The sequence below is a fragment of the Gymnodraco acuticeps genome, unplaced genomic scaffold, assembly GCF_902827175.1.
Source record: "Gymnodraco acuticeps unplaced genomic scaffold, fGymAcu1.1, whole genome shotgun sequence".
NCBI classification, from domain to species: Eukaryota; Metazoa; Chordata; class Actinopteri; order Perciformes; family Bathydraconidae; genus Gymnodraco; species Gymnodraco acuticeps.
The window spans coordinates 1,018,897-1,034,295 of record NW_022990764.1 but is presented as its reverse complement, the minus strand read 5'-3'; the positions used below and the strand labels follow the sequence as shown (position 1 = coordinate 1,034,295).

The following is a 15,399-nucleotide window of genomic DNA, read 5'->3' as shown; positions in this document are numbered from 1 at the left end:
AGTCCCGGATGACCGCCAGAGGCGGTGCTTTAAGCACTGGATATGCCCATCGCGCGCATGCGCAGCTCGAGTACCAATAACAACAAAGTCACCTGTGACCCACGTGACACCGGCTATATCAGCCGGTGTCGTCAGAGGATCTGTTCCCAGAATCTTCTCGCGAGCACACAAGAATTCTGAGTGACAGGGAACTCTGGCGGTCATCCGGGACTCATAGAACCGTAGTTACAGCCGTAACTATCGTTCTATTTCGTCCCTACTGACCGCCAGAGGCCGGTGCTTTAAGCACTGGATGACTTATACCAACAATGTCATGAAGAATCCAAGCCCTTGCTCACCACTGGAAACAGCGGAGCTCGGCAAAAGGACCACGCCCAAAGAATGGGGAGTGACTTGATGACAACTGGAGAATGTGCCAGAAGACGCCCACGGTCTCCAGGGGCACCACCCTCAGGGCAGCCCAAGATGTTGAGATGCTCCTTGTAGAGTGGCATCCCAGCCTGATGGCAGGGGGCGGCCACTGGCCCCGTAAGCCTGTGAGATGGTATCGACAACCCAGTGGGGCAGCCACTGGTTAGAGGGCATAACCTCCTTTAGTGCCGCCAGGGCAAAATCAAGAGTTGCTCCTACTGCCGTATACAGGCAGTAGCCTTGATATACGCCCTTTGGGCACCCCCAGGGCACAGCAACTTCGACGTGCCGTACTCCTGAATGTCAAAGCGTGCCAGCTGGGCAGGCTGATTGAAGTGGGTTTGTGGAAGGACCCCGGGCAGGAATGCCACATTTGCCCAAAGGGCAACGCCTGAGAGTCCCACCTCGGGCATGTATTGTTTATGGAGAGGACATGCAACTCCCCGACTCGCTTCCCTGAGGCTATGGCAAGCAGAAATGCTGCCTTCGTGGGCAGCCACCTAAGCCCCACCTGGGCCAGGGGCTCGAAGGGAGGAGATGATCGGGCATCCGGCAGCAGGGGCAGGTCCCAAGCCGGAGCCCTCGGGGTGCTAGGGGGACGCTGCCGTAAAGCCCCTCTCATAAAGAGGGACACCGACCTGTGGCACCCCGCCATGGCGCCGTCGACCCGAACATGTCGGGCAGAAATCGCAGCCACATAAATTCAGAGTAGAGTGAGAACGTCCACTATCTAGAAGGGACTGTTGTCTAAGCAACAACGTACATGCTGTCCCCAAGGAACACGCACATTCTTGCCCCCCAGTTGGGGTAGAAAGTGTGTGAGTGCAAGCTGCACAGCCCTGACTTCCCTGTGCCTGTGCCCCTTGGCATCCAAGTGAAGGCTGTTCAGCCACATCTGCATGGGGCGCAACGACAGCGGGCCTAAGGGCCCAGCGGCCGAGGCAGCTGCCAGTCTGCCCAAGGGCCGGAGGAACTGAATATAAGGCACCATCTTGCCCGGCCCACGTGGAAGTAGGCATCCCTCAAGTCCACGGTTGAGAACCACTCCACCTGTGCATATGCAGTGGTCAGCATATAGAATGGCAGCACCTTCGGGAATCTGTTGATTCCTCTGAGGTCCAAGATCGGGCGAAATCCGCCGACTTTCTTGCTCACGAGAAAGTACGCCGAGTAGAACCCCCTGGGCTAAGCAGAGGGTCTTACTGGCTTGATTGCGTCCTTGGACAGAAGGACGGCCAACTCTTGGGCCAGAGCTAGGGCCCCTGCCGGATCGCTGACGACTGTCAATTAGACCCAGCCGAAGGCTAGGGGCCGGAGCTGCGGTCCGTACCTCTGGGTTAAGGTGAAAACCACCCAAGGGACGGAAGTACAGACCGCCCAGTAACTGAGCTGCTGCTGGGAAAGCAGCCGACGACCGCCCCCGGGATTTCAGGGCCCAGCCCCCCGGGCCCCTGGAGCCTCTTGGGGGGCGCCGGTAAGGCTCTGGGGCACGAGGCCCGCCTGGAAGGCGGGCGACCTGGGGCACGAAAGTCATTGGGTCGCATCGCTAAGACCTCTGCAGATCACCCCTGTAATCCGGCGGCTGAGTGCGGCTGCTAGAGCGGCCCCTGGACCTGCTGGGAGTGGGCACAGGTCTGCGAAGACCCGAGAGCTGCTGCCTGGTCTGCCTAGCTTGGGCGGCATGCTCCAGTGCCTCCAGGGCAGCTGACCTAAACAGTTCCCCTGGCTCGACTGGTACGCTACGGAGGACTCTCCTACATGCCTCCGTTAGTGGTGACTGGGCCAGTGAAACCTGGCGACGAGTCTGTACCAGCGACAAGGCGTCCTCATACAGAGGTGCGTCAGCCGAAGGAGGTGCGCCAACCGAAGGAGTTGCGCCAACCGAAGGAGGGGCGTCAACCAAAGGGGGGGGGGGAGGCGCTAGCAGCCCCTACACCGGGCCCAGGCTGAAGGGCCAAGAGGCGACTTCATCATGCCCCTATCGGCAGCTAGCCGATCCAATTTAGAGGACAGCCTGTTTCTAGTCCTATTGGGGGGAGCACACATAGCCATCGCTCCCTCAAGTCGCCGGAAACGGCCGAATTGATCTGGAGGAGGATGTGACAAGGAGAGGTGTCTGTTGGCTGCTGCCAGACGTTCCACCTCAGTGATCGCCACAAGCAGAACTTTCAAAAGAGCATAAGGGCAACTTTATGGGAGAGGAAGCGGGAACACTGTCGTCACCAGAAAGTCTAAGCCAAACAAAAAATAAGACAGCAATCAGGACAACTTGGCTGGGAGAGGGTGCGGGGACACAGCCATCACCAGCAACAAGCTGACACCAACCTGTCTGTCGAGGCTCTGCACAGCGCACAGCCGGCCACAGCTCCTGGAGGACGCACGCGGCCAGCTGCTTGCAGAGCAATCCCTCAGATCAAACGTTCAAACCTGAACGCTGTAGGCTACAAAAATGTAGCCACGGTACCCTCGCGCAGCGAGAAGATGAAAGGAACAGATCCTCTGACGACACCGGCTGATATAGCCGGTGTCACGTGGGTCACAGGTGACTTTGTTGTTATTGGTACTCGAGCTGCGCATGCGCGCGATGGACATATCCAGTACTTAAACGGTCAGTGACGAAATAGAATCTCAGTTTAGTTTGTGCTGAACATTCCAGCTCCCAGCTATATTGTAACTGCAACCCTGACTGAGACAGTGGACCCACATAGTGCAGGTACACCATGGTGGTCCATGCTATATGTTCTCACAGATAACGACAGAGGGGCCTTACATAGATGTTGTCTCTCTTGTAGCGCAGTAAGAGGTTGTGCATGATGGCAGCTTCATGCAGCTCTGCCAGTGTGGACATGTCCTCCACTCCATGGACGCTGCTCGGGTGCATCGGGTACACCGTCTCCCCGTTCAGCTCGGCCTTCTGTAGATAGATCACCTGAAACACACACGTCTAAAAAGTTAACTTTCACCATCTGGTATGTAATATACCAGCAGCTTGTACAGCAATAACACACATATTTGTGGGGTATACATTGTGTGTATTCTTTTTTTGATGGTGGTTTCAGTGAAGAGGCAACAGTTAGTCAACTATTTCAGTTGTGGATGGATAGAGAGTAAATTAAATTGTCCAAGTTCATTTTTTTAGGCAAAAATGTCAGAGATTCAGTTTGAAACTCTTCGTGTATTTAAAGATTTCTCCGTTTTTTTATGTTTATATCTTAATAACCTGTCTATCTATGGGTTGCGAATTTACAAAACAGGACAATACCGTGGTCTGGGATGGATCAGTTTTACTATTTGTCTGACATTTTATCGACCAAATTATTAATAGAAAAATAATAATCTATAATGAAAATAACTGTACAGTGCACTGTACAAAACCCTAGTTTTCAGTATTATGAATTAAAAAATCTTTTTTCAAAGGTTTGTTAAACACCCCTGAAGGGCGGATAGACAAGTTAACACAGATCCTGACTGTTCCACTGCGATAATGGCCGATGCAGGCATGAGTGACAGGCAGATCCAGGTGATGATACAGGAAGAACTGAGGTCACTTTGACAGATTGAGTCCCTGATGGGCCCCTGTCTGTGCCTGCTGCCAGCATACCTGACAGGTAGAGAGCCCCCTGTATAACGCATGTCTGGACATGTCTCTTTCATTTTTTTGATTAACTTTTTCATGAAAAATCTCTTGCAATGTCAATTATTTTTTAGGATTCAGCAGAAGAGTGAATGTGGTGATTGGAGATGTCTTTTTGATGATGTTAAAGCCCAATTTTTTTTAGAGTTTTACTTGAAGAACCAGTCTCTATAGTGGCAGTAAAACAGGAAAACAGTCTCTCATAAACCAACATAGATTCACAGAGAGTCTCGCAGACATCATGGCTATCTTGACGCTAATGGAAACAGGAGATGAGAAAAACTTCAACTGTGATGGTCACTTGATGGGAAGCAATGTTTGGATCAATACTGATGGGCAAGGAGCTGCGGCTTGTGGTGTCCTAGTGCATTACTGCTGGCTCTTTTGGCATATTCAATTGTGTCCCAGTTGGGAGCAGGCACTGGTTTCCCAGAACTGCTGAGTCAGTGCAGAGAGGCTGCTGGGAGAAGCTGCCGATTGTGTGTAGATGAAGGTTTGAAAGGGTTTTGTTTATTCACGAAAGATGAAACTCAAAAAACCTGATAAATAAAATAGAGCAGTTTTCATTTTTTGTTTGCCATTTAGCTTTGAGGCTTTGAACACATTAATGCCATATTTCTTCTGTCGTACGTATAGTAATTCAACCCATTTTTGATATGGAAATATTTATTAGTGCAGATTGAACAAAAGTGCCATCAAAAGAAAGTCTGAAAACCGTCATTTCTGTCTTTGTAGCTTTTATTCTCGTGCACTACTCCAAATATAATAATGCGACAGGGTAAACCTATATCATATAGCATATGACTAAGCAGTATAATGATAATATATGAAACTGTAGACAGTATTTGTCAGTACTTCCTTCTAAGTATTTGGAATAATAAACTGACTGGTCTGACATCCACGTTAATATCAGATGTAGATGGCCATTAGAGAATGGGTGTATGCTGAGACAAAAGCACAATAACAATGCGCTCATCAGTGGGTTGCTACATGTTTTTGTGGTATTAAGGTTTGTGAAAGGATGAAAAGCAGCATGTGCAGTGATGTCATCCATCGAGCAGAAGCTTGCGGATTTACAGCCAGATGTCCCTAAACATTCGGCCTGAACCCCACCCTCTCCTCTCTGGTACATTGGCCCTGATTCACCAGGCAATGCCTAAAAGACTAATAAATCAAACAGACGTTTCACTTATTTTACATCCTTAACCAGTGTTTTAATTTTACACTCAATTACATCACTCTTTTATTGTGATTGATGTCACGATCAACACCTGGGCTTTTAAAGCATCAAGTGTTATCATACAAAACCACGAATGAGTGACAGTGAAATAAAAGGAAAACGTTTTTATCTTAACAAACATCATTATGAGAGCTGTATAGAATATCAATTAACTGCATGTCTAGGTAATGATAGGTAGGTATGATCTTTAAAGCGATATTATTTATCATTTTTTCAGTCTTCTGTAAGTCACACTTATTTTAGAATGGTTCAAAGTAGAGATATTTCCTAGCATAGCAATATTTAGTTTGCTGTATTAGCTATAATACAGACTGAGAGAGGCTGTAGCAGCAACACCATTAAGAGTCCTGAATAGAGCAATAACTTAAGTTGCATTGCTTATGAATTAAACTTTTTTAAATATAGTGATGCTTCAAAGATAGAAAATGACATGTTGTTCATTGCATTTGATAAAACACTGTATTTAGTATGTTCCTTCACATATATAGAGAGAACTTGCTAACAACACATAATCAGGCTCTAATCTCTAGGTTCTCTCTATTGACCATGATGGAGAGATATGTGTGTCTGAAGATGAAACACACCCAAGATATCTCAGAGACTTCTGTTAGCATTCTTCACATTCCTAAAGATCACAGGTACACAATTAATTGTGGTGGCCGGGAGAAAAGATAATATACGATAACAAACATCTAGGAGAGTCTACAGATCCATGCTACACTCTCGATGTCCATGAAGACCTCAAGTTTCACAGGAGGAAAACAAATATGGCTGCTTTAGCCAAACACACAATGAGCTGCATACTTGGAAAGCACCCCTATCTCTCCTGGAGAAAAAATATAGAACACAAGAGAAGGGAAATGCCACTTTATAACTCTATGTGCCTGCGTAGATACTCTGAAGTATTTGTTGTCTGTGTCTAAATCATATGATGTGGCCTTTGATATTGATCTTCTTTGGATAATTCCCTGTTCAGATTTCACAGAAAAAGCCTCGGGGGACTTTTTATGCCCGAAACATCAGAGAAAACTGAGCTGGAGTTTATGCATCAAAGGAGGTTTCACATTCCTCTGTTTTAAACCCACTGTTATTATCTGAGCCACTGCCTTTCTCAGCAATATCTATTTATATCATTAACAATTTGTTTCCAGATGATTTACAACATTGATAAGATCATCCATTAGATGCAGCTAAAAGGAAACAAAAATGGATTATGAGAGTAGATAGGGTCGAGACAACGGCTGATACTCTTTATTATTTCCATTGCTAAACTAAGGTGCAATAATGTTACGATAAAGTCCATTTTAATGATTACACATACTGGAAATGTATCTTAAAGGATCTAGAGAGCAGTGAAGGTCCATGTGACGCTGCTAATAAAAGCCTGACTAACCCAACAGTGATGTAACACTGTCTCGTCTGTTATTGATTTCCCACTTCCAAAAACAAAGTTTGGATGCATGAATTTGTTCTGAATTAATAGTGAAAAACACAAAGTATGTCGTTTATTTAGAGCACAATTTGTCTATTTGTTTTCTCATTATCAAAGTGTTTCACATGTGGATGCAGGCCTCACTAAAGGTAACGATTTGAGTGATGTAATGACGGCAGGAGATAATCTCATGCCACTTATTATAACACAATGTGACTCGTCATTGATTAGTCAAAATGTTCACTGTACAAATCAATTCTGTCCAAATGCAGCCTGTTGTTGACACACAGACCGGACAGATAAACAACACATCTGAAACTTTTGCTGTGTTTCTTTGAGTCGTTTTGTGATGAATCATTTTGAGCAAATGAGGCTGAAAACACAGACAGTTGTTTTTGTTGCCGTTTCCTTTGCTTCTTCATTTTCTTACTTCCTTCCTTCTCTAATAAAACTGACTAAAATAAATGCACACAACATTTTGGTATTGCGTCCGGTCTGCTCCAAAAAAAAGGTATACTCAAAAATACATGGTGGATAACTCATGAAATACTTAACCCTCCGGTATCATTCGATTGGACTAAGCAAATTAGTCATTCGAGACAAAAATGTCCACTGCAAAAGACTTTGATCAAAACATTATATTAAAAGGTTTTTTTCACAACTTTTTTGGGTTCAATCTTTAAAGCAACTTCCGCCCTAATAGAAAATACCAAAACTGTAATCATCTTCAGGATTTTAACCCTTTAAATGCCATTTTGAATACACGAAACAGCTGTTTTTTTTCATGATGAAAACAGAGAAAATGAGTTATTTTCCAAAAAATACATATCTGGGGACTGGCTCTTTTTTTTTTTATAACAGTCTTGGATATGTCAAAGATTAGCAACAAAATGGATTTTTTTTGCATTATTAGTTTTTGCACAAAATCAGATTGAACAAAAAAGTTACAAATTAGTCATTCGGGACAAAAAGGTCCACTTCCAAAAACTGCTCTAAAATGACAACAGATTAATATTTTTTTTTAACTTTTTGGGTTTAAATCTTTCAATCAACTTCAGTCCTGATCAAAAATACATGAATTTGCATTTTCTATGAAAAACATGCACAAAAAGGCAGTTATTTTCCATATAATGAATGTTGGTGGGGTCGGCTTTTTTTTTTAATCACAGTCTTGGATATGTCAAAGATTAGCAACAACATTGATTTTGGTGGATAATTAGTTTTTGCACAGAATCAGATTAAACAAAAAAGTCACACATTAGCCACTCACGGACAAAAATGTCCCATCCACTCCCATTATAACCACATCTTTTGATATCTCCGCCATACCGGTATAAAATCATGCATTTTGTAATGTCAGGGTTTTATATTGGAGGAAAATAGTTAAATGTGTCCTTTTTACTGTAAAAACCAGATGTGACATTTTACCATTGAATTACATGCTTGTCATTTCTTGGTTTCTTTGCCTGTTGTATAATGGGGCCTTGCCAGCCATTGGAATACATGTATGCAACTAATATGATGTAGGTGTGTTGGTATGGATGTGGAAGAGTGGTATCAGCTGAGAAATGTGTGTGTGTGTGTGTGTGTGTGTGTGTGTGTGTGTGTGTGTGTGTGTGTGTGTGTGTGTGTGTGTGTGTGTGTGTATGTGTATACAGTGTGTGTGTGTACAGAGACAACAATATACAGTAGATTTGGTTTACAGCAAGTCGCAGTTTTCACCTCATATCTTTCTTTCTTTCTCTCTCTCTCTCTCTTTCTCTCACTCCCAAACTCATACACACTCTTACATATTAAACCTCCTTATACCTTGTATGTGTGTGAGTGATTGTGTGTGAGAATGAGACAGGAGTAAGTGTGCTCTCATGGCGTTTTGTTTTTCATTTGTGCTGTTTCATGTGTCGTTGAGGTAAACAGATGTATGATCTTGACCCAGCTTGACCTCGATGTTTTTGAATTGTTTGGAACTTCAAAGTCCTTTGATAATGTCTCTTTAGCAAACAGACATACACAGCCATACATATACTCCTTGAAGTAAATAAAAACACCTGGCTGCAAAGCCAAAGCTTCAAATATGTGAAGTTTGGCTGGATGGTCATTTCATTCCTGTGATACGCAACAAGCAGTAAGATGAAGAGTAGCTTCTCTGTGGGACAAGAGGTCTCATGCAGCCCCTAACGTAAGCTGCAGGACTCATCCTCTGAAACAGAAACACCCTGAGAAGGAGAATCTGGTGTGGATCTGCCTGAACTGTGCTTGAAAGGAGTCAGCACAAGGATAAAACACTTTTTTGCCAAACAGTTTGCCAAACAGTTCATTTATCAGATGGGGGCAGAGAAGAAGGAACAATTCTGCCCCGAATCCCACGTTGATACAGAGGAATCAATGAGGTCCTTTGCTGAGGAGGTTGAGGAGCTGCTGAGGAACTGCTGAGGAACAACAAGATGGTGATGAGGTTGAGATGTATGAAGGACTACAAAACCATTTAGATGGAAAAAGCCTGATGTTCACAAAAGTGCTTAGTGATCTCCTCCTCAATCACACCACAAAGGGGACGATAGCACCAGAGATTGCCCCAGGAGTAACACGAATATTCGTTGCGCCGCCACGTGAAGCCATGCTTAGAGAAATGATCAGATGTTTGTGGTGGAGTCTGATCGTTCTTCGTCTGACCCTTCCCCTGAAAGTGGAGAGGACACAGAGGATCCCATCCCGTAGCTGCGCTACATTCCTCTGCACTATCCTATCCAATGTTTGCTCAAACATCTGTGGCATCAACATCCCTCCAGTTTGCCACCGAACGTCCCCCATGCAGGTGTGTCATGTCGACAATACTGCTGATGATCTCAGGGGTAAAGAATAAATCAAAGAAGGATTCCACGTCATGAATTCTTATTTATGCCACTCGTAATGGCATAACGCGTGGGCCCTGAAACCAAACCTCTGGCAGCAGGAATGTAGTGCGGCGTTTCCTCGTGAGAGGGAAACCAGATTTGAAAATGTTTTGATGTCCACCCACTGCCATGATGGACACGATCCTCCGGATAGGATAGTGCAGAGGACTGTAGCGCAGCTACGGGATGGGATCCTCTGTGTCCTCTCCACTTTCAGGGGAAGGGTCAGACGAAGAAGGATAAGACTCCACTACAAACTCCACATCAGATTCTCATTCTCATGTTTGGCAAAAAAGTGTTTTATCTTTGTGCTGACTCCTTTCAAGCACAGTTCAGGCAGATCCACACCAGATTCTCCTTCTCAGGGTGTTTCTGTTTCAGAGGATGAGTCCTGCAGCTTAAGTTAGGGGCTGCATGAGCAGATACCTCTTGTCCCACAGAGAAGCTCCTCTTCATCTTACTGGTTGTTGCTTATCACAGGAATGAAATGACCATCCAGCCAAACTACACATATTTGAAGCTTTGGCTTTGCAGCCAGGTGTTTTTATTTACTTCAAGGAGTGTATGTATCACTGTGTATGTCTGTTTGACATTATCAAAGGACTTTGAAGTTCAAACAATTCAAAACATCGAGGTCAAGCTGGGTCAAGATCATACATCTGTTTACCTCAAAGACACATGAAACAGCACAAATGAAAAACAAAACTTCATGAGTATGGGCCATAGACTGTATATATAAAGGTATGGGCTCAGAACAGTCTCATAATACACACATGCACACAGAAGGATTCACACTTGTATTTCATGATCCGCAAAATGATTCAAACTTGTATTTCATGATCCGCAAAAGGATTCACACTTGTGTTTTTCAATGCACACACAAATGTGTTCCGTTTAATATACATGTAAATAAAATCCAAATACAGAAAAAAGTTTCACATATGTATTTTTGATCCTCACATATTTGTTTTCCGTTTAAAACCGCTGCACCTGCAAACACAAACAGCTTTCTGTGCATGGATCGCTGTGCATTCGTGTGTGGGTTTTTTGAGACTCCCCTGACGGTCAGCCGATTCGTACTTGTAATTTCTTCTATCTATAGCTAATCAGATGTCTCCTTCATTCTAAGCCAATCACATGAGCGCGCCCCCACGAGGGTATGATTTATTGCGTTCATGACACTTCATATACGCATTTTGCGCTGTCCGGTCAGCTCGCTAAACAGAGGGCGGAGCTTCAGGTGATCATGCAGAGCTACGTGTCTCCGTCAGACTCAGCAGCTGATCTGATCTCTCTCCCGTCCGGTTATACTTCACTCGCGTTTATGTCCATATCGATCAGATACAGCTCTCCTGATCGGCCTTTATAGAGAGAACCGATCAAACTATTAAGAGTGAATATCGGCCGATAATGACCGGCGGGGCTCCCCCCGTTGACAGTTCACTGTCTAGCACTGGCTTCGTAGTGCATTTATCGATTAGGCTAAGCTAACCTGTAGCTGCTCCCTCCACACTCACAACAACTTCATACAGACATAAATAAAGCAGCTGTATTCGCCACACAGGAAATACACATTTAAAACGGTTTTGCCTGCCGTTTTTGTGTACACAAGCATTCATCAATGGTTCGGAAAGTGGCGCTGTACCTTAATAATATAAAAGATTGTATTTGCGTGCATTTCCTGTTCGGAAAGTGGCGCTGTACTGAGAGTGTAGGTGTACTGACATTAGCGCCTGCAGGCAGGCTCCATGGACCTGTCAGCTCCGGACTGCGCAAAATGCGTACATGAAGCGCTACGTCATGAACGCAAGAAATCTACCCTCGTGGGGGCGCGCTCATGTGATTGGCTTAGAATTTAGGAGACATCTGATTGGTCAGGGGAGTCTCAAAAGTCCACACACGAATGCACAGCGATCCGTGCACAGAAAGCGGTTTGTGTTTGCAGATGCAGCGGTTTAAAACGGAAAACAAATATGTGTGGATCAAAAATACATATGTAAAACTTTTTTCTGTGTTTGGATTTTATTTACATGTATATGAAACGGAACACATTTGTGTGTGCATTGAAAAACACAAGTGTGGATCCGGAAATACAAGTTTGAATCATTTTGCTGATCATGACATACAAGTGTGAATCCTTCTGTGTGCATGTGTGTATTATGAGACTGTTCTGAGCCCATACATGAGAGCCTTCTCACACACAATCACTCACACACATACAAGGTATAAGGAGGTATAATATGTACGAGTGTGTATGAGTTTGGGAATGAGGGAGTAAGAGAAAAAGAGAGAGAAAGAAAGATATGAGGTGAAAACTGCGACTTGCTGTAAACCAAATATATTGTATATTGTTGTCTCTGTACACACACACTGTACATCCAGACACACACACACACACACTGTACATCCAGACACACACATACACACACACACACACACACATTTCTCAGCTGATACCACTCTTCCACATCCATACCAACACACCTACATCATATTAGTTGCATACATGTATTCCAATGGCTCTCAGGGCCCCATTATAAAACAGGCAAAGAAACCAAGAAATGACAAGCATGTAATTCAATGGTAAAATGTCACATCTGGTCATATACAGTAAAAAGGACAAATTTAACTATTTTCCTCCAATATAAAACCCTGACATTACAAAATGCATGATTTTATACCGGTATGGCGGAGAGATCAACATATGTGGTTATAATGGGAGTGGATGGGACATTTTTGTCCACGAGTGGCTAATGTGTGACTTTTTTTGTTTAATCTGATTCTGTGCAAAAACTAATAATCAACCAAAATCAATGTTGTTGCTAATCTTTGACATATCCAAGATTGTGATAAAAAAAAAAGCCGACCCCACCAACATTTATTATATGGAAAATAACTGCCTTTTTGTGCATGTTTTTCATTGAAAACGCAAATTCATGTTTTCAAACTGGCAGTTCAAGGGTTAAAATCCTGAACATAAGTTAACATGAGGTATTTTTGATCAGGACTGAAGTTGATTGAAAGATTTAACCCCAAAAAGTTTTTTAAAATATTAATCTGTTGTCATTTTTTGTCAGTTTTTGGAAGTGGACATTTTTATCCCGAATGACTAATTTGTAACTTTTTTTGTTCAATATGATTTTGTGCAAAAACTAATAATGCAAACAAATCTATTTTGTTGCTAATCTTTGACATATCCAAGACTGTTATAAAAAAAAGAGCCAATCCCCAGATATGTATTTTTTGTGTTTTCATCATGAAAAAAAACAGCGGTTTCATGTATTCAAAATGGCCTTTAAAGGGTTAAAATCCTGAAAATGATTACATTTTTGGTATTTTCTATTAGGGCGGAAGTTGCTTTAAAGATTGAACCCAAAAAAGTTGTGAAAAAAAACCTTTTAATATAATGTTTTTATGTCTTTTGCAGTAGACATTTTTGTCTCGAATGACAAATTTGCGTAGTCGATTTGTTACACAGTGAATTAAAGACCGATTTGAAAAATTGAAATTCCAAAATAGATCGAGAAAATAGCCTTGTTACAAAAAATCAAGCCATTTGCAACAACACAACCAAAGTTATTGCAAAATTAAAAGTGAAAAATGACCCATATGGACAAAAACGTCCACAGTGATACACTTAACCTAAATGTTGTCATTTTGATCATCATAAAAAAAAACAAGGGCTTCATTATCATGATATTATTAAGACATACAGAATAGATGTTACGTAGACATTTCAAAGGTTAAATACAAAATTAAACATATCAAGCTGTTTTAACTAAAAAATTCAACAGTCTAAACAATAGGTTAAAAAAAAAGAAATGTGGTATTCATCTTATGAATAGTTTTTTTACGGCAAACATGACTCATTCTCCAGTCCCGGGTTATTTGTCTTATGTGATAGTAAAATGAATATATTTTGGACGGTTTATCAATAAAAAAGCAACTTATAATGGCTAAAAAAAAAAAAAATAATATTATAGCTGCAGCCTTTCTGTTATTAGCGAACAAATATTGAATTGTTGGCTTTTTGGATTCTTAAGCCAGAAAATGTACCTTATTCAAGAACAAAAATGCATCAAATATAGACCAAGTGCAAAGTATCACCATAATGATACTAGCAACAATCTGAATTAAAAACTTTGTTACAGCTGTAAGGCCGCTCCCTTTTGTTTCCTCCCAGCTGAAACCACACCCCGCTGCTGCTGCTTTGTTCCACCAGGCCTGCTGAATATTCAGATGAAGGCGGCGTCGGCCTCTGTGGCTCTGAGGCCTTTAAATGGCAGATATATTCAAGCCTTTAGAAATGACACATGGGCAGATTCAGAATCACAAGCTTGTGAACACAAACACTGTCTTGTTTATCTCTGCCTGTTTCTGCCTCCTTTCTGTTACTCTCTCTGTGTCTTACAGTGAATCCTTCGGCTGAAGGGGGGTCTCTCCCAGACCCCAGAGACATGGGGGAGGATGGAGTCAGGATTATTATGGGGAAAATTGTGGAAACAAATAACAGAGAATTTTTCATTACATCCTGCTCCAAAATCAGACAATGGAATACAGCAAAAAAAAATTGTTGAGTTTATTCAGAGATACGCACAATAATGTTTGTGTGAGCATGTTATTTCTGTGGCCGCACTCGTGAACACACATCGCACTCATATAATGGCTCCATTGACCAATAATCCAGAAAAAACTGAGGGGCCATCAATGAGCCATTTCAAACCTCAGAGACGGTTTGTCTACAGGCCGGAGACGACTTCAGACCAAATGTTAAAAGCAAAGCATGTCCCCAAAGTGTAAACCAACACTTTGTTTATTGTGGTGTATCATATTGTGCAGAAGATGACTAGACCGTCTCATCCAAAACCAATTCAGGAGAGGGGCACTTTTATCTTGAGCAATAAACTAATGTGATATATAATCAAACTGACCAAAATAACGATTTAGGACCAGCAACCAACATGGGCGTCCATTATTCCACAGTGTTGGATTTACCACTGCTTTAAAATATCAGCTATAGCAATATTATGTAATGTATGTGTGAAGTAATTGATACATAAAGATTTCATTTCGGCCTCGTAGACTGACACCAATTTATGACACATTTCAGTCTCATTGTATTGTTCAGTGAGGCACAGATGACATCACCAGCAGGAGCTATTCAGTACAGGTGACAAAGCCCTCTTCCTGCTTTTCTCTACATGTGCGTCCCCTCTGGGGATAACTCACACGCTGTTAATCCAGCTGGTGCCATCTGGCAACAAAACACATACGCGCACAGACACTGATTGATGCAAACACACACAAAACAGTTATCTCATCTTCAGTGTGTCTGCTGTATCTTACTGGTCCACTCAAGCCAGAGCACACCGAGGAGGAGACAGTGATGAATGCTGATATGATGCCTAATGTGACAGCAGCCAGGTCAGCCTGATAGGGCCGAGGCATTGTGGGTAGAGACACACTCTTGAGTCTGCAAGATGAGTGCTCAGGCAGGGAGCTGCACCTTAGTCTGAGCACCGAAGCAATGGATAATGGTAAATCCCCCCACCCCCCCACCCAAGGAGAAAATGCTGCTGGGGTGCATTTACCAAACCACCTTTGACACTGCGCACGGGTGTAAAGACACTCAAGGCCGCAGACAAGGACAGACAACCAATGCTGACTCAAATACCATTTAGAGGAGCTGGGTTAAATAAAGATTACCACAGAAAGAAATGCAAATAAACCTCAGCAGATGTGTCACCCAGGAACAGGGGAGGACATAAGGTCAGCCAGCGATCCTGGA

General features: G+C 43.1%; 1 protein-coding gene across 4 annotated transcripts in view; it reads right to left on the bottom strand.

Annotated features, from left to right (window-relative positions):
- The window catches only part of myo10l3 (myosin X, like 3), a 69,155-nt gene that overhangs the window by 37,335 nt on the left and 16,421 nt on the right, over nucleotides 1-15,399 (bottom strand). For all 4 annotated transcript variants that reach the window (XM_034232349.1, XM_034232350.1, XM_034232352.1 and 1 more), the window contains exon 3: nucleotides 3,182-3,340. In XM_034232349.1, the coding sequence (XP_034088240.1) occupies nucleotides 3,182-3,340 (159 nt within the window). The remainder of the gene's footprint in view (nucleotides 1-3,181; nucleotides 3,341-15,399) is intronic.